We start from the raw sequence: 23,690 nt of genomic DNA, 5'->3' as shown, positions 1-23,690 counted from the left end.
TGAGAAGGGCACACAATGTTTGACACCCTTACCGTCAGTTTTGAATTACTGTTGGAGAGAATATCCTTTCTTGCGATTAAGCTTTATGTTTCTTTAACGACCGAGCACCAGTTAATTCAAAGCTAGGTGGGTGGCTGTATCATTATCTAGATCATAAATTGACTGAGGTGGTTGTTAAGATGGTGACAGACACTCCTAGATTCAGGGCAATTAATTTCTAACTCAACCAACTTAAGAACATAATAAACTCAATAATTCAAACCGAGGAACACCAGTTTTATAGGATTTGCTGGGATGCCTTTTAAGCAGTTATCAGAGGTCATTTTGTGCTTGGGATATAAAAATGCACATGCTACACTGCTGGAGTTGAATGGAATCATTGAAGATTTATGTTTAAAAAAAATGAATATGTGCTGCTGAAGAAATAATGGCAACAAACTAGTGTTGGAGAGATAAAAGCTAGAACTGGTAGTCAACTTTAAGTATCTGGGAATTAAAGTTGACTGAAACCTATTCTGGAAACAGTGCTGGAACAAAACGGTCTTCCACAACGATTGGTTGGATGAGGTTCTACAAGAAAATTTGGTGGTTTCTCTTGGAGTTGTTTAGTGGCCACTATACCTTACTGAAGCAGTGAAAAGCTTTTAGTGTGAAGTAATTATTACACACTATATACCAGTAAACCTCTTAATTGATAAGAAAGCACACTTTTAGATAACAGAAGCGAAATTCCTGAACTTTGGGCTTGCTTTTGGTATAACATTCACAGTCCAACTGCTGAAAATTGATCTTGGCATCTGTTCCTTACTAAATCTGCTAAAACATCTACTGAAACTCAATTAACAAGAGGAAATGTAAATGTAAAATATCTCCTGGTAGTATCTGAAACCAAATGGATTCCTGTCAACTTACAATACCTTGAGAAAAACAGATGTTTGGAGGGCAGTTTAACAAATGTGTTAGATTATCAGACATCCCATTAATAATGAAAGCAATTTTTTAAGAAAAGGCTTGCCCTATTAGTGCTTTAAAAGATCAGTAGCACTTTGCGGGGGAAAAGTCTACAGAGAAAGTTATTCTGTTCTTGAGGTTAAAATTGTCTTGGCACTACTTATATAATTTACCAGACACCTTTCTTCTAAATAATTGCTGCAATTGTGAGTTAGAAATGTTCCAGTTAGAAGAATACGAGGTGTTGTAGAATAATTTATACCCAAAAAGAGCGAATAGTGCCAATGTCGTCTACATTTGATTCATAGGTTGAACATTTGCATTTTACTAGCACCATACTTATTGTGACCATAAAACATTTTAAGAACACAGCTTCTTAGCAACCACATCTTATAGGGGCAGAGCACACGGGTGCCTTTTGACAAAAATTTTAATTGCTCAATTTTATGAAGGTGTAGGGTCACTTGTTAACAATTGCTAAGAATTTAAAAAGCAAAGGTTTCTCAATTAAAATAAATATGAATTTTAAGGATATATTTTAATCTTATATTAAGTGAGGTTACATTTGTTAATATATTTATTTATATGCCAACATCTTCAAATGTATTGGCTGCAGAAGACAATGATCCTGGGAACCAACATTTCTGCACAGTCAATTATATGGTTATTGATTTCAATTCACAGGACTCCCAGAATGATTTAGGAATTTAAAAATGCCCACTAGTACATGACATTAACTGCCCAACATCTCACCAGCTGTGCTAACCGTAACATTAGCAATTATCAGCCCAGGAACACTAGAGGCTGTGATGAAGGCAGAACCTTCTTACAGGGCATTAGGAAAGACATGTTATCACAAAATAACAGTGTTGTATTACATGCACCTATAGTCCTCCGTTATTATGATCATCTAAATCTACTTGTACTGTAAACAGGTCTTAAAAGAAGTGAAGATGCCCAAGATGAAGTGATATGTTTTTAAGAGGCAGAGGCTCTACTTCATAAAGGAAACATGGAAACCCGAGAAAAAAGCATCTTCATTTTGCAAGGACGAGCTTCTAATCTTGTTTACCTGTGAATTTTTCTGCCACTACTAATAACCTCAAGCATAGTTCATGTTTATTCATTTTTGGTATTGAAGATTTTTTTAGAAGGTCTGTATAAGATTTTTTCATCCATCAGGAGAATAGCTCTTTCTTGGAATCTAAAAGATGTGCTTTCAAAGTGCTCTTCTCATTTTAACCTGATGCACAATTTTGATTTAAAATATATAACAAAGAAGTTAACATTTGTGGTACCTATAGTATGAACAAGGAGGGTTAGTAAAATTCCCCTGAAGACAGTTACCTGCTATCGGGATACACTTGTTCTCACAATTTTCATACCAAATATAATTTTAGGTCGCCAATTAAACAACCAATCCTTTCAGTTGTTTTCTTTGCTAACCCTACAGCTGGAGGCTAAGTGGGTTCCTGTATAATGCTTAGCTAAGACAAAGCTGTAATTGTAAAATTAGATCAAAACATTCTAGGTGCAGAGGCTCCCGTTTCAAGGAGTCAATGGGCAATTGATAGCTTCTAGCATTTGTTTAGGTTATGAAAATGCAAACGCCCACATTTCTCAGAAAATGTCGATCTGCCTTTACTAGTGATAAAACTGCTATCACAGCACATGTTGTTACACAGAGATCAATCCACAGGGTGGCAAAGCTTTTTTTTTTACCTAAAACAAATTGTCAAGTTGGGCTTCTACTCTCAAAAACCATTGTTGGTACCATATTAAGTGCCTGTCCTGTTCCCTAGGCTTGTGGTGGGTACGTCTTTCCATTCTATCCAAAAGGTTCTCTTTTAATAAAGATTGCATGACTGTGAAGGAAATGTTTCTTACCTCTAATTTTGAATGACAACTTACATGGGAGTACAAAGTAGGTCCATGAGAGGCAGATCCACATCAGATTTTTACGGTATCCATACAATTAATTTATATAGAATTAATCGAAATCAAAATTTAGAGTCAGTGGTCATCCTGAAAGCCCAGTATGAATTTAGCCCCAGACCATAGTTGGACACCCTGGATCTAGAAGGCTAGACAGCACAATTATTCTGGAGTTGGTGAAAGGCAATTTATTAAAAACTATTTACTTCTTTAAATGGTAAAATATTTGTATTGGTTTTGAGTTTAAACTTGTTTGTACTTTAAAACAAATAGGTTTAAAGGCATCAGTATGTCACTGGGATTGCACTGCATTTGGTCTTTCATGAAGATAACTAGGATTATGAATTACAATTCCGTGAAAGAAGAATTTTCAGCAAAACCATCCTGTTTAAACATAGAAATAAGAAACCTAATCCTCCATGTCTGTCCAGTGACCACTTCTAACGTGAATAACACGCTGATGTCGGGCTTGGATGTAACAGAACAGTCTGTCATCTTCCATGGTAACATAAAATGCATTAACATGAAGGTGCCTAGCTTTTCTCCACCCTCCCAAAATATCAATGCTTTCTTGAAGGCCACTTTAAATCTCCTCAATCTTGCAAAATCAAAGGTGCCTGGGGAGTTTGCAGGACCAGCAGTAGTACTATTCCAGAACAATGCGCCTTTGGCTAGAATTTCCTTTTTATTCTGGAAGTATATGGAATAAGTTAGGAAGTGACAAGCCTTTACAGACCTGGAACTCAAAAGGAGAACTCTGTTCTCATGAAACAAACTTTATTCTTTCTGGTTTGTGGACACTCAGAGGAGTAGAATTTCTCTGCAGGAGAGCTTATCTTGACTGAATTGAGCAATTAAAGCCTAAGAATTCTAATCAGCACTGTAATTCTGGAAAATGCCATTTGATATAAACAACTTCAAACATATTCATTTACTTTAAACATTTACATAGTGCACCTAGATCTCATCGGTACTAGGGCGCTTTACAGCGAAGCATTATAAAATCAAAAGATACATCAAGATGGACCAAAAAATATCCTGTCATTAAATAAATGCATAGAACATTCAAGACAGAGGATATGAGAATAGAGTTTATCAGATTTGTGCAATACAATGATAATACGTTTTATCTAAAGAGGCTGAAGCCTGAAGGGCGAGAGTTCCAGGCTGCAGGGGGGCACATCGGAGACGGATTGCTTTGAGTAGTTAAGGTTCTAAACTCTGGAGTATCAAGAAGAGATTTATTTCCTCCTTGACTGTCGGGGACCTTGAACATGTCGGCCAGTTAAGGTAGATTGTTATCACAGAAGGTCTTGGGGACACGGCAGCAGATATTGTATTTAATTCTAACCCAAATATTCAACTAATGAAAAATTGCAAAATAGAGGTGAAATGTGATCAATGTTACTGGCAGAGCAGAGTAACATAGCTGCTGAACGCAGCAAGGCTTTGAGAGGTGGCAATGAAGATTGAGAATATATGCTGGAGGTCTGGACTTACACCATCTTTCCCAGGGATGCCTACTGCACGCTGCTACGTTCTGGAGCAAATAAGGTAGAAATGAATGCAACACTCCAACCTGTCAATTAGAACATGTACATTTAGCAACAGCTGTCATATGCATTGAGAGGAATCACTTACAGACTTTGGCAAGCTCTGAAAAGCTTGCTTTACTTGAGGCTCCATCTGCTTCATGGCCTGCAAGGCATAGCGACCTAATACAAAAAACAAAAACAAAAAAAAAAAAAGAAGAATTGCGGACCGTGCATATCAACAAACATAAACACTTACTGCACCAATTCTGTAAGAGAACCTGTATGCCAACCACCCTTGTTTGCTTCGAGGCGGAACCATATGACATGACCACCACATGTCTAAATAGAAAGTGATAGAGGATTTTTCTTAGGTCATTCTAAGAACACTAAACAAGAAAAATTGGTTTGTTCACCAGAAATGTCTCTAGGCGTGATGTTGTCCCAGAAGTAGGGCTCAATGAAAGCCATTCTAGGGCAAAGTGTAAGAATATAGCCAATTATCAGTAGCAATCACCTATTGTTAGACTAATATAGCCTATTGTCAGTAACAATCACTGATTATAAGACTACTGTTAATTATGCAAGTATGTCAGAAGCAAAATTAAGATCGAATGGTACCAAAGCTATAAGTCTTCTACACAAAACAGATACCTTGCTTTGAAGGGGATGCAACTCCTACAGCAGATCCAATTATCTAAAATATTTGTTTTAATTGTCCGTGTTTTCTATACAGGTTTTAAGCCAGTTACAATGTTTTTTTTTTTTTTTTTTTTTTTTTAAAAACCTTTATTTCGATAGATGCACAATACACAGCGTCTGCCTACAACCCCCTCGGGGCCGGCCGCTATGACATTGGAGAACATAGAACAATAATGTCAGGATAAGAAAAGGTTTAATTTTATGGTTTTGTCGAGTACAACGTAGTGTACTTCGAACAGAGTCGAAGCTAATCACTGACCAGGAGAGACATCACCGTTCACGGAGCACCCAGAAGGAAGCGTTATATAGGAAGGCATTGGTAAGGAGACAGGTGGCCACCATCCAGGGACGAAGAGCATACACTATACCACAGAATGATAAAACACAATAAGCTCCTTACTAACACTGAACCCCGACCCCGAAGAAACAAAGAAACATAAAAGAAAAGGAAACCAAAGAGGAAGGGAGAAAGAAAGAGAGAGAGGGCCATAGAGACGAAGAAGACATAGAACACATCCCATCCCCCCACCCTGCATACCAGCGGAAGGCCATGGCCCACCCCCCCCCAATAGGCATGCCTGTCGCCCCAAATGAACCCCAAGTAGGAAAGAGAGTCCGGAGAGTGGGAAATAACCTCCCAGTCTCCGACTCCCAGAGAAGGCAGGAGGAGGAAATGTTACATACTCCCGGTCACCACAGCCCATTAAGCATCCCCCACCCTGAAAATCATCAGCACAACTGAAGAAGCAAGCAAAGCGGCAGGTGGGGAGACTCCATTTCAAATGTGCGAGCAAAGCAGATAATTAGCAGCCTCATCCTAGTCCCCGCCCGCCAATACGTACAGCAAACTAAAGAAAATCGCCCAGCCCCGGCCCGATCCTGAGCGGCCCCACAGATCCACCCCCGCGGTAAACAGTAGCAATTTACACACATGCGGCACAACCGATACATAAGCAAATATTCTAGTCCGGGTCATGCCAGGCGGTCAAGCAGGATCATCAAGGGAGGCAACATCAACCCTGGCCTGAACGCGGAGACCCCACCAAACATGGCCGCCGCTGGGAGTGTACCTCAGGCAGAACAAAGGAGCAAGATGGCCGCTCACGGCAAAGAAGACGCAGAGGGAGAAGAAGCGAGAGTTCCCAGTCATAGACCATCACCACATCGATAGTGACAAACACAGTTTTCCCCACCGAACGGCACACACTCCGGCGATGTTGAGGCAGACACGGCAACACCCGCAGAGGCAGAGTCTCAGCTTGTAAAGTGGAAGGGAGCTTTGTATCTGCAACTTGATCATTAGACAAACCCTCGACACTGTAACCAGGGAGAGGACGATCCATAGTACCCCCCTGTCGCCAATTTGTATCCGCCTCAAAGGGAATGAGAGGCATTGGGGGGTCAGACAACCGCAGTAGTTCCCTGGATGGCATAGCAGCATCGATCTTCCACTCCAGTTCTCGAGTGCGTTGGCACCATGTCGCCCGCAAGTCCCCCAGGGCTAGAAGGATATCACCATAGGTCAGGTCTGCTCCCTGCTGCAGCATGCCGACTGTATGTAAAGGCGCCACCGGGACACCCTCCAGCTCGACAGCAGGCAGTGAAGCCTGCGTCAGGGACATGGCGGCCTCCGCCTCTCCGGCGAAGCAGACCGGCGCCGACACCATTTCCGCCGCCAGCCCACCTCGGAGGGGTGAGGGCGACTCCATAGGACGGAGGAACAATAGTGAGGGCAAGAGGAGTTGCTGCTCGCTATACGGGGCTCACACGATGGGAGAGCCCTCGGCTGTGTTGCAATGCGGGTGGTGGGCGCTCTCAAACGGTCACCGCTCTGACCGCTGGTAGGAGGACAAAGGAAGATTCGCCAGCCCGGACCCAATCGTACAGGAATTCTCTCCGTCGCGAAGAAGGCTCCGCCAGGCCGCCCACTCCACGTCCGGTCACATTTCCCCCGGCGCCGGTCCAGCCCCAGGTCGTCTCACCGTACGTGATAAGCGGTGTCCGGCGGTGGTGGTCGGGCCAGAATGCGTGGGCAAAGTCCAAAGTCGGCAAACTCTATGAATCCTCGACCAAAAAAGCCGGCGGGAACATCGGAGGAATGCGGGAAGTATCAGCGCATTCGTGGTTACATTTGCTCGCGCCGTAGGCAGGATTAAAGATCAGGATGTCATGTAAACAGCAGACGGGCTGCGGAGCCGGGAGCTCAGACGTCCTGTCCGTCCGCCATCTTGGCTCCTCCCCCAGTTACAATGTTTTTATTTGCATTTGGCCAGGTCATGAATTCGGTGTACAAATCAGTTCAAAGGGAAAGAAAGAGAACGGATGCATGTGGTCAAATATAAATACAGCCCTTTCAACTGAGACGTAAATGATGACTTTACTGTTGTTAGTTTCCATCAATCAATCATTTCTATGCATTTGTAAACCGTGGCCTCAAGACTACAAGATAGTGATTGTTATGGGAAGTAAAGAAGTTTATCCCTTGGAGTGTTATCTTGTGAACATCACTACAGTAATCTGGGGCATGGGTCAAGCACTAGAAAGGTGGAACTTCATATCCCTTGAACTTTAAGCCAGGGGATTCTCAAGAGTCAACACCATGTAAGAAGAAAATAAATACAGGTCTTTAGTCTGCTCACTGCACCCCAGTTAAGATATCTGTCTACCTTATCAATGCTTGGTTGCTTCCTCAACATTCTGTTAATATTTGTAATTTTCTTATTGATGTAATGGCTGACCGATAATTCCTCAATGAGACTTGGCTCCGAGATTCCTCAAATCCAGAGACTGCATTGTCTCTCCCTGTGGGCTACCCTGTTATCCATTTAAATAAGGTTGGTCAAAATGTGGGGTGGGAGGGAGGGGGGTTATTGGGGATTATATTTCAAGAACTATATCAGGGTCTGTCCTTTCCTTTGGAGAATTTGCAGCAAAGTAAGGGATGGGTTTCTACCCTAACTTCACTATTTCAGGAGGCCCTCCTATATTGTCCATCTGGACACGAAGTAGATTTTGTTAATTCTATTGCCAACGTTCTTGACCTTTATGTATTTAAGCTGGCTAGGTTTTGTTTCTTGGGGATTTTAACATTTATACAGATGATCCAAAGGATGCTTTGGCTGGCCGTTTGATTGGCTCGCTGGCTTCACTCAATCTTCAGCAACTCATTAAAATGCCCTCTCACAAGGCTGATGAAACCATTGACTTTGTTTTCTGTAACTTCGTTCATATTGAGTTAGACTACTCTTGTGAGTTAGCTTGGACGGATCATTGGTCGATTCCTTTCCACTTGTCCTTATAACCTATGGCGCTTCAAGGGCCAGTTATCCCAAGAACTTCATGCCCCCAAAGGTTAGCGAACAAAGTAGATTTTGAGGCTACCTTACAGTCCTCCTGCCCTCTATTGTCAGGTTGTGCCGAAGAAGACTGGGCCCTCATCTTGTGCGGGTTGCTGTGAATAAAGTTATGCTGAGCAGAATTCTTCACTCCCCTCGGTGTTACGCCTCAGCCCTATGGTTCTCTATTACACTTCTGCTTGATAAAAAAACGTAAACAATTGGAAAGTAAATGGAGCTCAAACTACTACCTGGACGATAACATTATTTATAAACAGGTGCTTAAAGATTTTAGGAAATGGACAAAGAGAGCACAGGTGGAGTATTTCTCTATGAAGATAAGAGAAGCTGATAACTCTACAAAGGAAACCTTTAAAGTTGCGTAAGCTTTTCTCAAGCCGAAAGCTTGTATCTCAAGAGTTCCCCAGACCCAAGAATTATGCTACAATCGGTCATCTTTTATTGAGGAGAAGGTAGACTCCATTCAGCATAATTTCATGCAAGAGAGAGTTGTTAAGTCTTCCATTTTCTTTCATGGTCCGAACAGTATTTCTCCAGCTAAAGTTTTAGACCCCCTATCTTGATTTAAGAGGATTTCATTAGAGGAATCCAAGCAGGCCATTTTTCAGTGCTAGAAAGGTTCAGTAACGGGTCCGTGTCCACCAGTGTTTTAGCGTCTGTCGAAGAGACATTTCAAAGTTTTAACAAAAGGTTAAATGACTCATTGGTTTCTGGAGTGGTTTATAAGGTCTGAAAACAAGCTACTGTAATTCCTTTGGTAAAAAAAACTAATGGCTGATCCCACTAAGTTAGAAAATTTTAGATCTATTTTATTGCTACCCGTCGCATCTAAAATGCTTGAGAAGTTAATTAGTTAGCAATTAAATAACTTTTTGGAACACCATGAGCTGTTGCATACTTCTCAATTAAAATTTAGTCAGAGAATTATTACTGCGACAGCTCTGCTGGAGGTCTTTAAATCTATCAAGAGGTATCTGGACAAGGGCCAGGGCAAAAATGTAATCCTTTTGAATTTTTCAGTAGCGTTTGATTCCAATTCACATTAAATACTACTTACAAAACTTGCCAGTCCCTCCTGTCAGATAGACGGCAAGCTGTCAGATTGGAGCCTTTTCTCTCCCCTGCTAAAGCCCTTAAATGTGGGGTTACTCAGAGTTTGTCCCCGAGTACCACCCTATATAATGTGTATATGTCACCTTTGGCTTCCATTATTGAAGCATTCAGGTTATCACCTATGTGGATGACACTCAACTTATATTTTCTATAGGGGATAACCCAGCAATGGGCAGGAGACTTTCAAGCACCATATACTGAAGTGGTGAAGCAGATTAAATCTGGACAGTTTACGTTGTAAATCTGCTACACAGAGATTCCTATGTTTTGGGCACAAAGTAACCGGCAGGTCTAATGACTGGTGGCCAACTGAACTGGGCTCGGCCCCAACCTATGTACCTGTGGTAAAAAGTCTTGGGGTAAAAATGTACGACAGGCGTTCTTTTCAATCCCACCTCACTTCCCTGTTAGAGATATGTTTTACTCAGATTCACTCGTTGAAGAAGACACTAGACTACATTCCCTTTGAATGACAGATAACTATTGTACATGTGGCAATACCTCCAGACCGGATACGCTAATGCTCTATTTTTGTACCTGCCTGGCTATCAGATCAAACATTTGCAAGTAGTTCAAAATGCTAGACTGATATTGGGGGTTCCTAGACACCACTCGATAGCTGTTTGCTTCAAAGAATTAAATTGGCTCCCTACTGAGAAGTATACCACTTTTAAAGCGCAGGCGCTACTTTTGGCTTTTTTCATGGGATGACTCCTAAGTAACTCTGCAACCCTGTAACTGTCAGCTTTGCAGTGTATGGTATTTCATTCTGCTCTATGATGAAAGTGCTTTATTTTTAACAAAAGATGAGCACTGGGCTGGACAATAACATCATATTGAATCTGTTGTTTGACGAGTTCTCAGGTCTTGTCCCCTACACATGGCTTTGTCCTTATGTACCTGCTTCATTCACATTACATCAAAGGAGGCACTGCAGCATTTCACTAGACTTGCAGGATTATTGCAACCCTTTCATCCTTCCAGCTTTGCAACATATAGTATTTCATTTTGCTCTATGATTACATTCCTTTAATTTAAATAAAGATGAGCATTGGGATGGAAAATAACATACTACTGCATCTGTTGATTGACTGCTGAGGTCTGAGCTCTTATCCCCCCACACGCAGCTTTGTCCCTATAGACCTGCTTACCCCTTAGATCAAACGAGACACTGCTGCGAACAACCCCTAGATTTCATCTGAACTCCAAGGGTGGCTGCTCTTTCATGTGTCTGGCCACCAAGGCATGGAATGAGTTGCCTCTCTTCCTTTGTAGAATTTCATTCGAAGTTCAGTTTAGAAAACAAATTAAGACTTCGGTATTCTGCCAGTGAGTGTTAGCATGGTTGGCCTATGTTTTTGCAAGTTGCGCCAGGACGCCTTCGTATTGAAGCTGTGTGCTTTATAAGTGATTTTGTGTTGCACTGTACTACCTGGCTCTACCAGGGGCTTTTGAACCCTTTCCCATCTAGCGACAACGGGAGTTTTGGTGAGAACACAGTTTTGACATTTTAAGAAGGTTCTATGATCCCCTAGGCGCACAATACTGGTCACAACTCATTTCATTTGCTTTAAGGGATTCTGATCCTACAATTTAAGTTAAAAGGGAGTGGAAGGGCTTCATCGCCAAGTTAGGGCTCCTAGTATGTGCCCAGAGAAGATTATTGTACCGTGACCAGAAACTGTGTAAGAGAAGTGTCTACAAAGGACTGCAATGATTCATTTCAACTATTTCACCTTTAGTCTGACTGCAACCAACAAATAACTCATACTACATTACAACATTCTCAAAAATGGCTTCTACTTCATTTACCCACAACGTCTAAACCCAAAATTTCGTTGGGTGCGGACTTTGACTGCTCCAGAGGTAAGAGCATGGTTTGTTTGCCCTCATTTAAAAATCTCTGTGGAGAACAATATGCAGACTGCAAAACAATGTGAGCACAATTACTACAAATAGTACACATTACCAGGTTCACAATGTAAAGAAATCACTATTTTCATCTTCTAACCTGCAAATCCAGCGACAGCAATGGTCAAGCCTGCTGCTATCATAGTACTGGCCTATAAAGCAATGAAGGAAAGAATATTAGTTTTTTATGTTTACCTTTCAGGCATGTATTTCATGTAACTTACAGCTCTAGTTCCCAGTTATGGAGTTAGAGACACTGACTTATCAAGATTTGGAAATATCTTAGGGTCTAGCTTGCAACTCAAAGTGTCTATTCAGTCACTGGTGAATTTACACACTCAGTAAGTCATCATGAATGCATTCTGTCACTCATCCTTGCACTCATTCATCCATTCTTCCATGCAGTTTCTCATCCTTACATTCACCCGCTCACTCATCCATAATTCATGCAAAAACACACACAACCTCAAAAACATATGCAAGATAACTTAAAAGAATAAAAAGTAGGAAAAGGGAAAATGATGCAGCCTAAATGTGGCAGGTATATTCTTGCAAAAACAATAAATAAAATAAATGAAACATAGCAGTGGATGTCCATCTTGGAGAGATATACTCCATCATGTATAGTTGTTTTATAGGTCCAAAGAGCCTCCACATGTCTTCTAAACGTGGCAGCTATTGTGGACCGTAAAAGAATGTTACACTATGCACATTACCATTCAAAGATGGCCGCTTATTAAGCATCATACTGGCATACCATCTTGGAAGTGTACTGTGCACAGTCTTTCATTACACTATTCAAACAAAGCTACCAAGATGCTTCTAAATAGGATAGCCATGTTGGAACAATAAAGTTGGGACAGGAATTTCACTGCATGATGGCGTATACCCCTAACCAGCATGCCAGACTGCACGTGAAACAAGTCAAATTTATTGACAGTTCGAAAAATGTCATCATCAACGGCATAAAAACAAATACCAGTAAAAAATTTTATTACAGTAATGCATAGGTGTGCATGGTTTACACATAGATAAAAACAACCTTAATTAGTGAGATAAAAAATCATTAAAGGCAAAAGTGTATCAAGTAAGAACCTCCTAACATCTCATGCCATCATATTGCTGAATAACTTTTGCCTCATTTTCCAAGCTGTGTATAGAAACTTTGACATGGCTACTATGACTGATGTTGATGTCAATGTTTCATGCCATCAATTAGTCGGGATGTGATCTAGTGCATTTCTTCAGGATCGTAAAATTTATAACGGGAGCCGAGGCACATGAGAAGGGGTAGGTCGCTGGTGAAGTTCTCCAATGGATGACCACGCTAAAAATGTTTGAATTTTTATCAGTGTTCTTCTCGAGGAGGTGATGACATCACCCTCACGGGGTCAGTGATTTTATATTCTGCAGGCACACTTATAGGGTACTTACTGTTTGGACAGTACTTGTTGCATCCTTGGTCCCAGAAACTGTGTAGAATAGTTATTAATTTTAAGGTCCTGAAGAATTGACCTAGATCACATCTTGATTAATTGACGGCATGAAACATGTTGACCTTATAAGTCACCAGGGATCATTGTCCCCACTGGTGACATCACGTTTTTAATAAGTCAGGCATACTCATGGATTAAAATTTGATTTGAGACTTGCCTAGCCTTTTTTAAGTCATTAATCACTACCTCGACACAAAGGGCCCTTAACTTGCACTTCACATCACAGCTTTGGGAAAAGGTCTCCGATAAAGAGCCCCCTTGAGGGTGCCCATCAGATATTGCAGCGCCGGCCTGACGAGGAGAAAACCCAATGATTAAGCATGACACCTGCAAGGGTGTGTGAGGGCCCCATTTCCAAAAAGGAACTACTCCCCTTGTAGTGGCTCCTTTTCTCTGACCTACTCCCCTTTGTCCTTTATCCCCTTTAGTAACAGCATACCTTTTTCTTAACTTTGAATTAACAGTGCAGCATGTATGCTGGACCTCTATGCGCTCTAGGTCCCCAATTTTTTGTGAAAGCGCGGTAGTAGCCATAAACATCGGGCACGCCAAGGCCACCGTCGAACAGGGACTTTTACACAGAGGCAAAGACCACACGGTGTCGCCCCACCCAAAAAAAGACCATCATCTTCAAAGTCAGGGATTGAAACCACGTCCGAGGGATCGGAAGGGGAAAGTTTGTCAGAATATAGAGAGAGACTCATTATTTTGAAGACAGCAATGCATCCCATTGGATTTAACAACAGGCAGCCACACCTACACAAGTCGTTATCTAAGGCAGCTGCACCCGCCGAAAATTGAGGGACCAACTCAGATCCAGGAGGCAGGAGACATGAATACCAAGATATTTAAAGGAGTTAAGTCATATAGGTATCACAGGACACCCGTACTGCCTAGCGGTATCCCCTGCCAGCACCACCAAAAGTGATTTGTGTATGTTAATTCGCAAGCCGGATTTCTCCCCATAAAGATGGAGGATTTCAAGGGATCTGGGGCCCGAGGAATTTGGGTCGCCTAGGAACACCAGAACGTCGTCTGCATTAAAAGCACTGTGGTCCGCAATGCCACCCTCCAACTGCCATCCCCGAACCCGAGCATCACACCGTATCAGGTGGGACATCTACAACAGTTATACAGCAAAAACAACAACATGGAACCGGCTTGGCGCCCACCCAAAAAACAGTAAAGGTTGCAACTGGGAGATTTCCATATCGAAACTGTAGAAACACTGTACGCGCGCGTGCTGCGTATGCGAAATCGAACAATTCCGCAGGTTTGTTGATGGATTAATGTAGTAGGTTGGATCTGGTTAAACTGCCCATATATTTTTAGGGCTCTCTGTAAGTGTCAAAATACGCAAAAAACCATTGTTTTCCATCTGTAGGTCTCCTGGTTGGATAGAACAGGGATCTATCCAAAATATTTTCAGGGCCATGTCACTCCAAGTCTTCTTCACAAAGCCCAACCATTTGATTTTTACTGCTGGTTTGTTCTTAAAATTTCTGCTAACCGTTCTCTAGAGTGGCACAACTCACTGGTGCTCCAAATACGTATCCCGTATAACAAAGGCCTTAATGCAGCCAACACAGCTATTTCATGGATACCTAGATCCAGGTGTAGTAGTACTATTGGTGTTCCCCTCCCTAGGCCAGTAAGAGCTCTGAGAAAATAGTCTTCAGCAACACTCAGGACATCCATGTTGCAATGATTACATAATTCAGCTCTGAATACGGCTAACCCCCTTGCTTGGGCCTTGTAGATTTCCACACCACAGCTGGGAGGATTGGCGCCCAGGTGGCTTTTTTTCCATATTGCCCTAACTTTGTGTTTGACTGCAATTGAGCTTTTAAAGATCTGCGGTTTGCAGGACCCTGGACACATTCCCCACTCTGATGACACCCCTCACCTTCCTCTCCTTCAGTAGGATTTTTGTGGTGTTAATTTCAAGACCATGCTCTACGCAAAACTGATAAAGCTGTTGATCAGAATTTGTAGGCCCCTCATAGTTTATGCCAGTAGCGCTGGGGTTTTGTGGCCCGCCAGGGAAGGGGAATAATTTCCACAGTAGTTCAACAGATAACTGACACAATTGTTGATGTATAAGAGAAAAAGTGTTGGGGCTAGGAGGCAACCTTGATGCACACCTAGTTCAACTGGGAAAACCTCAATCAATTCCCGACTCACCAGACCTTGGCAAAATTTCCATCGTGGAGGAGCATGACTATGTGCAACTAGTTAGGAGGGACCCATCTCTCAAAGAACTCCACACAATTTTCCCCTGGGCACCAAGTCAAATGCAGCACGGAGGTTGATGAGTGCCACAAAGAGGTTACCCTTCCCAGGTCTACCGTTTTCCATTTGGCCAAGGGAAATCGGAAGGCCTGGTCAAGCGTATTGGTTTAATGCCTGAAACCTGCCACCAGGTTTGAGAGGTTATAATTCGTCTCACACCAATCTAAGAGTAGCTCCAAACCTGCTTACAGAAGACCTCTTGTAAATTATCTATAAGATTGATCCGGCGGTAATTAGAAGGGATGCTGAGGTTCCCTTTCGTAAAAATTGGCAAGATTTCAGCACCCTTCCATGATGTAGGAATAGCCTCCTTCGCCACAATTGCATTGGAGACGGCATAGATGTAGGGGATCCAAACAGAATTATCCAATTTAAAGAGGTCTTCAGGGATCAAGATCCCGGGTGCATTCCCATTTCTGAAAGAGGCCACGGCATGTGCAGTTTCTTCTAGAGAGAAACTACTGGGGGGCAAGTGAAAATTAGGCGTTCCCAGGGGAGACAACCCTCTTTGTTTCATATGGGGTGGAGAACAGGTTTCAGAAATAGAATACCCATTCTCAGGGTAGGATTAAAGACTCCGCTGTTTTCCTCAGTTTCCCCCAGCCAAGCCTGACTAAATACCACAATTTCTTCTGGTTGTTAGTAGTGGAGTCATTCAAGAGGTCTAGTCAAATTAAAATTCCCCATTCTGCTTTGAATTGCTTTAAAGAGGACAGATATAGGGCCCTGCTTTCCCTGATGACCCGGGGGACGCCCTTTTTTATTGCTTCCAGCAGCTTGGTCTTTGCCGTTCTACATGACTCACTGAACTACCCTTTTGAGGAAATCAATTTAGGTTGCCCTACGACTCGCTTGGTAAAAGGATCCCTCAATTTTAAGAACACAGCATTGTGCTTAGTCAGGATTGTTGTGTTATTTCCCCAGTTAGCAAGCCCAGTCTCTATTTGGGTGGAAAGGATCAAATATAAGTCAGGAATTGCATTGGGTGCAGTGCTCACTATCTTCCACTTAACATTCCTCCTATTATTCGTGACTTCTAGCTGGTTCTGATGTCCCTCCACTATAGCCTCAAAGAACAATAAAGTTGACTGTTTTAGTTTAAGTATCAGGGGATTGTGATCGTTCTCAGCTCGCTGCACAGAGCAGAGCTGACTCTATTGCCCATAAAGCCCTTCAAAGAGAAGGAGGAGGAGATGCTGTGTATTTGTGCCGGTCAGGCATTTTATAAGCGGTCTTCTTTTCCTGCGGCATGGGAGGCTGTGCTGCATGGAGCAAAGCATACTCTATTGTACATGAAGCCATTTAAGGGGGAGGAGGGGCTGTGTATTCGTGCCGGTTGGGCACTTTATAAGCGGACTTCTTTCCCTGTGACATGTTTGCCCTGGAGTCACGCTAATCTACTGTGTGCGCAAAGACCTAGGCCAGTCCCTGGTATTGTGATGTCCAGAACGGGTACAATAACCTCAAGGGGCACCAAAGGTTGTGCTCATAGAGGGCATAGAACTACTGACAATGCACGGGGTAAATCACAAAAGTGGTCTCGAAAGTGTACCGACTTATTGTGAATTTTTATTCTGATCAGACCCCTTTCTCTCTGTCAACAGCGAGCCTACCTAAACCGCTCGTGTAAAGTCAGCTCTGTACGTAAACCCCAGCCCTTGCTTTGACATTCCATGTGCATGTCAAGTGCATATATATGTAATAGGTAAGTAACCTGTGAAGAAGTAGTAGGTAAGTAACCTGTGTAGAAAGAATCGGACTAGTAGGACCAGTTATTTCCTTTTTGGTAGCCCTTGGTGTTGTATGCCACAAGAAGGAGGGTAGAGGTTTTCCAAACAGTGCATGTGTATTGCCTGCATTCCTGCTTCTGTATGGCAGAGATCCAGACACTGAAGTGAGGGAAGATGGAGAAAAGGGCTGACTTTAGAAATTCAAGAGGACTAAGCACATAAAAGGCTGGATGGCCTAATCAGAGAGTGAACAGTGTCTGCTGACAAAGAGTGAAGCAGGTACTAATGCAAAGTGTGATCAGTCCCTCGGTCTCCTGCTGCAGTTCCTGCTGTGAAGTGCCTAAGACTTTGAGCATCAAATTGTCATTTTGCTGCCGAGCATTCCCATTGCTGATCCCGAAGAACTGGTACTGTTGCTGCCACTACATGATCTGCAGTATGGCCCTGAAAGCCACAACTGCTGAAAAAATATGCCTGTCTGCATCGGCCAAGAAGAACAATTGCCAAAGACCAGTGCCTGCCTGCTTCGCCTCTGGAGTTGCAGTTACTGCAACTGCGGACTAGCTATCTCATAGCACTGTTAAACTCAAGTAGTACAGAGGCGCAAGACCACCAGCCATGGTCCTGTCACCGAAGCGGATGCCTGGGGGCGAAGTTGTTCAATGCACAGGCTTGCGTCAGTGAGTCACTACACGTCTTGAGTAGGTATCGCATGGCCAAACAAGCGTAAAAAGGAAAAAAAGGCTCCAAGAATGCAAACCTTTGTCAATATAAACTTCATGGCTCTGAAAGAAAAATAAACTGGGCTATGAGCTAAAACTGGGATAGTTAATGGTTCTGTTCACCTCTGCTTAATCTACTCCATTCCTGAATCTTAGACAGAAGGGAACTCCCAAGAGAAAGGGGATGGGAGGTGGGTACCAGCCTTTCACTAAACTTGTAGGGGTATTGCTATACTGTAACTCTGCCAGCTTTGCAGTGTATGATATTTCAATTTTACTCTATGTTTAAAATACTTTTATTGTAAATAAAAAATTAGCAACGGGCTGGACAGTTATTCAATATTCAATATGTTGTTTGACTGTGGAGTTCTGAGCTCTTGTGCCCCACACGACCTCCCTGAAGAGCAGTTGACTGCTTGAACTTACTATCCCGTGAATCAAGTGCAGAAAAGATGTACATGTACTTTGCAGAGCCGCAGTAATAGCAACCCCAGGACACTGGTGTAAAATAACCTCAAGTAGGGCCAATAGCCCTGGTCTAACCTGTGGCCCTTGAATGGAGTCTGACCTTAATACAACGATACAATATGGACAATAAAAATCCAAAAAGACCATCCAGTTTAAAACAGGTGGCCACCCAGATGCATAGCACTGCAGATCAAATTAGTGACATGAGAGCAGCCAGGCAGGACTGACTGTGGAACAGAAGAAAATATATGAAGGTGACCTACAAAAGAAGAAGAGAAAGAAAAAAGAAAAAGGACTCGCCTGGCACGACTTTTCAGACATATGTGCAACAGAGCTGCTGGTTGAATGGGCTAGTCCATTGATCTATTCACACTCTTCTACAACCAGGGAGTGTTAGAGGACAGTAACCAACACTTAAAACCCTTGCCTACCACAGGAATCTGTGAACTCCCTTATAACATAACACAAACCTGGTTAAGAGTATAATGCAAATTCCCTCTTAAAGGCCAGGCTTTAGCAGATCCTTTTCAAAATAAACAAGTCAGTCCTACTGCCTTTGTTTTAATGTTTTATTATAAAGAGATCAGATATATGCTAACAGACATAACGTTTTCTTAGTGCACCAATCAGGCCACCATCCTTTACTCAGTGGTTTGTTGTCAATACCAATCAGGGCTACTGTGTCGAGAATAAGCTTTAACACAAATCAAAATCACAGTTGGCTAAACAATATATAACCCATCCAGTGAGAGAAAGATACACCAAAGCCCTTGCCTACTACATTAATCTATGAGACTCAAATTAACTAAATACGTGTTAATAGGCTTTAACACAGTGTAATAATAATATATTAACATATGCTTTCACACTAAATCAATCATGCCTACTACCTTAGTCGTAAGTAAATCAAAACATTTGGAGAGCAGAATGCAAAACCAGTTAAGCCAGTGACATCTAATATTCAAAGGTATGAGGGTAAGGCTCACCCTCATATGGGGATGAAGTGCCCCCTGAGGATTAGGATCATCAAAAGGAAATTAAATCTCCTCAGGCATGCTCTGAAAAGATCAACCTCTGAACCTGCTATCTTGAGGGCTCTTAGGACCACGAGGAGGCAATTAAAAAGGGCAAAGTGGCAGCTCCTAAGGGAGCGCCAGGATTCATTCTGGGCCAAACTGTTGCACGATATAAGGAAGCATACTCCACCTCTTTCTGGCAAACTGTAAATGGAATCAGCAGTGCCCACCCGAGGGTGTCCATTTCCAACATATCTGAGGTCACCTGGAGTCAATTTCTGTTCAATCCCCACAACCCAGGGAGTCAGGTGGAACAACCTGAAAACAACTCAAAAGATTCAGTTACAGTAAGGTAATGTCAATCCCCATACAGGGAGAGGGATCAAAGAACACATTGGTGCACTGTCAGTGCATGTTCTGTTCAGAGGCAAATAGCAAGGGGGTGCAGGTAAGCAGTGCCTGGTACGAATGGCATCCCTCAGCTATCTACACGGAGGACCCATCCTTCTGGGCAACAGAACTAGCCCTGGTCTTTAACACACTTATTCAGCTACATAGTTTTCCATTTTTCTGGAGGGGTTCGATTCTCTCTCCAATTTCGAAGAATGGGGAAACAAGCAACCCTGGAAACTATCAATTCGTACCGCTCATTGACACTGATGCAAAATATTTTGCTGGTGTGCTCTTGGAGAAATTACAGCACTGGGCAGAGAAGTATTTTATCCTCCCTCCTAATCAAACTGGCATCAGAAATTAGACAGGGACCAGTGTAATTGCTGGAGCAGAGTTTTCTTTTAGAAAATTCTGGGCTTTTGAAGCTCTGGCATGTCTATGCGTTTTATTAATTTTATTAATAATTAACAATTAATTATTTGTCTTGTGAAGGTATGTTTCAATAATCAACTCGTTTGTTCTAACATAAGAGAATGTTACATGAGGGTTAGCTTATGTGTGCTGTTCATGTATTTACAATAACGTGCAAGTTTTCATGTTTAAACGTTGCTGTGTGCTATTTATTTTGAGCACAAAATGCTGTCAGAATTAATGCTTTTTATGTTGCAAAGCTAGATAAATGCATACACATAAGGGTATTAGTGGGGTTAACACTGTTTAATCATTATGTTGTATTAACGTTGTTTTTATTTCTTTTAAATTGAGATGGTCTATTGTGGCCTATGGAGGCCTAATTCTTGTTGGCTGATTTGAGAGCCTGGCCTCGAGTGAATATTTCTGTGATGTGGCAAGAGGGACCCCTGCTGGAGAAAGGTCGAAGACAACTGACCATAGTCCTTCTATGAAAATTTCCATGAGGACGGCAGCAGCTTTGGGTGTACTCCAAGAAAAATGAGAGTGTCCTTGGCTTTCTCAAAGGACAAAGGAGCCTTAGAGGGAAACTCTGAACTGTGGCTCGATGGCCGAGGAGGAATCGGATTAAAAGTGTTACATGTTTATTTCCTTGGTTCCTGTTCCGTAGTTTATGCCTTGTGACTTTTCCTGAGCGGAGATTTCCAGATGTAGCAAAGCTACATTTCTTCCTTCTCGTTCTGCTCGGTGATACAGTTTATTCAGCCAACTTTATGTGTGTTTCTATTGTATTTTCCATTATAAAAACTGTTAGTTTAGGGAGGGCTCTCCCCACTCTTTGACCGCCTTCACGCGTTGCTGAGGTTCGATGCTGAGGACTCTGTCCCGAGAGACTTTACCGAGAGACTGGTCCTGACCCGTTCTGACACTTAGTTAGAATAGGTAATTATGAGAAATGATTTATTCTGATTGATTTACTTTGACTAATTTAGATAAAGCAATATAACTTTTAAAATATGGTGTTGAATATTCTTTCTTGTCAATTATTGTGTACATTTTGATTATTGTTGTATAGATTATAGAGTATGTTTAGGGACAACCACTATAATCAGGTCCTATCGCTTAGATATAGATGCAGGGTGGTTTAGGAGTTTTCTTCCCACAGGTTTATTGCTGGTAGAGTATTTGAGCGTGTGTTAGTGAAATGGGCCCTAGTGTATGATGAATGTATGTGCGTGTAACTGTGAGATTACTCTATCTGTGGTAGTGGGCATATTTTTGATACCCTGATCTCTATCAATTTCTCTGGTAGCAGAGGATGGTTGTAGATGGTTGTCTTGATCTGATAAGATGAGATAAGATTGCTTGTAAATTAGCTTATTGATTATTGATTTATTTTGATGTTGTTGGTATATGTACTAATATTATATGTTGGGGTTGTCATGTTGAGTTATATGTAGTGCTTCTGGAATTTGGAAGCTGGAAACAGTTCCGTAGTAGGGCAGAGAAGGTGTATATGCTGCTCTCGGGAAAGACGGGATTGTAAGGAATTACGTGTGACAATTGAAGTTGCGCGTTCACATTGTCTGGGTTCGGAATCAGTGACATCGTCGTATGTTACTATTAGAAAACATTTCTGGTATATAAGGAGTGTGTATCGTAGTGAAGGTTATCTGTGAAACTCTGGTCTTAAGTCCCAGGGATCCGTAAGGATTGCCGTTAAAGCTTATCGCGGGAGGAGTAATAGGTATTCTCTGAGCTTGTTTGAGGAACTGGGAGTTATAATTCTGTACAGAGACAGGTTATGCTGTTCTCGAGAAGCAGGATTCTGTGTGCATATACTATATTTTTCAAGTATGAATGTGCGTGAATGCATATACATTTATTGACTGTAAGACTCTTTGGATAAGTCCTAGAGAAAACGGTTATGCGATGTATGAAAGTTGTTGATTCTTGAGAAATAGACTCTCTTTTACTATTCTGTGGTTAGCGAAGCAGACAATGGAGATGTTTTTATGTTGTAACTAATAGATTTGTAGAAATTTTGACACACGAACTCTATTGAGAGTTTTGTAAAGGAGGGGTAGACGAATGACAGAGACAGGAGACAGAGACTGCAGCGACTGTTGACGTCAGAAGGTCCGCGCACTGATTGGATAGTGAATCAGAATAGGGTTCGCGCTGGGATTGGTGCGTTAGTGTGAGTCGCGCAGGGATTGGAAGAGCCGTTTAGTGACGTAGACGCTCCAGGATTGGTGCGTTAGTGTGAGTCGCGCTGTTATTGGTTGAGAAACTTGTATTGTATATTTATAATACGGAGAAAGTAGAGAATTTGATAAGCGCTTGCTAAAATGTATTACCAAGAAGAGAAAAAGAAAAAGACCTTCTTTGGAAAGGTTAAAAAGTGGTTTACCAAGGATAAAGAGGTTAAAACGAGAGAGGGTGAGTTGTTACCTCCAGCGAAAACGCCTGCATCCTTCATGGCTGTGAAATATGGATTGCATACCTGTATATGGTTGCAGAATTGGGTTAAGTATACTAAAGAAGATGGTGTTCTAGCATTTCCGGAACATGGTTCATTTAATTTGGCCGTGTTAAGAAATTTACGGGAAAAGATGTTATGTCTTGACCCGAAGCCGAGACCTACACAGTTCGAGGCTTTAGTGGAATGGGAAGAGGAAGTTCATGACCGGGAAAAACAAAGGTCTGGAGGGTATTATAGGTACATGTTTGGGAGGAGACATGATCGGGAAACACATCAAGATCGAATGAAAAGATGGCGAGATGCTTGTATGTCAGAGGGATTATATCCAATGAGAACAGTTGAAGCTTCTGCTCCTTCGACAGAAAGAGCTTCTGAGTCAGATATGAGAAGGTATGGAGAATATGAGGATGAGGTCTTAAATGACATGATTTACAAGAGACCACCTCCATATAGAACAGAACCAGATGAGAGTACACCAGTTGTTTCTCCGATAAGAGATACAGTTGAGAAAGAAAAAATGACACCTGAATCAAGAGGTAGTAGTTCCTTCAGGGAGAGGGAGAATGGAGGTAGTGAGGAAAATGCTAGAAAATTAGCAAAGACGACAACAGAACTAGCTGAGAAGATTAGAGAGTTAACGAAGAATCTGGAAGCTGTTACGGTGCCTGTAACTATAGGTCCAGTTATGCCTGTGTTTGACAAACAGAGAGCAGGTGAGAATGGACTGGTAATTCCATATATTGCAAATGAATCGACAAATTCAGTTGGTCCTTCAGGAGATTCAGAAAAAAGGACAGGGAGAAGTGACCTGAGACAAACCAGACATGAAACATGTAGTGAACTATTGGATGTCAGTGAACCTAGTTGTTCAGGAATGCCGATTTTAGAACCGCAGAAAAAAGTGGTTCCAGTAAGAAAAACTGCAGAAATAACAGTGGACGATTTAAATGATTGGATGAAAGTTCTTCAGAAAAAGGATAAAGATTCACAAGTTATTGATGTGGTTAAGTTACGAATAGAATTAGAAGAGCTTGTGACAGGAACAGTTCCAACAGAAATCCTGAAGAGTCATCATGATGGTGAATTAATGTTTATGTGCAAGAGCATAACATGGAGAGCAAGAAATACTCATGATAGACTAAGAGCGATAGCAAATGAGCAAGGAGTTGACATTGAT

At 42.0% G+C, this 23,690-nt stretch overlaps 1 protein-coding gene across 1 annotated transcript in view; it reads right to left on the bottom strand.

Annotated features, from left to right (window-relative positions):
* DNAJC19 (DnaJ heat shock protein family (Hsp40) member C19) overlaps positions 1-23,690 on the bottom strand; it is a 93,998-nt gene that overhangs the window by 49,733 nt on the left and 20,575 nt on the right. The window contains exons 2-3 of the mRNA XM_085628880.1: positions 11,601-11,652; positions 4,528-4,601 (exon numbers count right to left, since the gene is read on the bottom strand). Of these exons, the coding sequence (XP_085485006.1) occupies positions 4,528-4,601; positions 11,601-11,652 (126 nt within the window). The remainder of the gene's footprint in view (positions 1-4,527; positions 4,602-11,600; positions 11,653-23,690) is intronic.

This window comes from Triturus cristatus, chromosome 10 (genome assembly GCF_964204655.1).
Source record: "Triturus cristatus chromosome 10, aTriCri1.1, whole genome shotgun sequence".
Classification (NCBI taxonomy): domain Eukaryota; kingdom Metazoa; phylum Chordata; class Amphibia; order Caudata; family Salamandridae; genus Triturus; species Triturus cristatus.
This window is presented reverse-complemented; position numbering and strand designations above follow the sequence as displayed.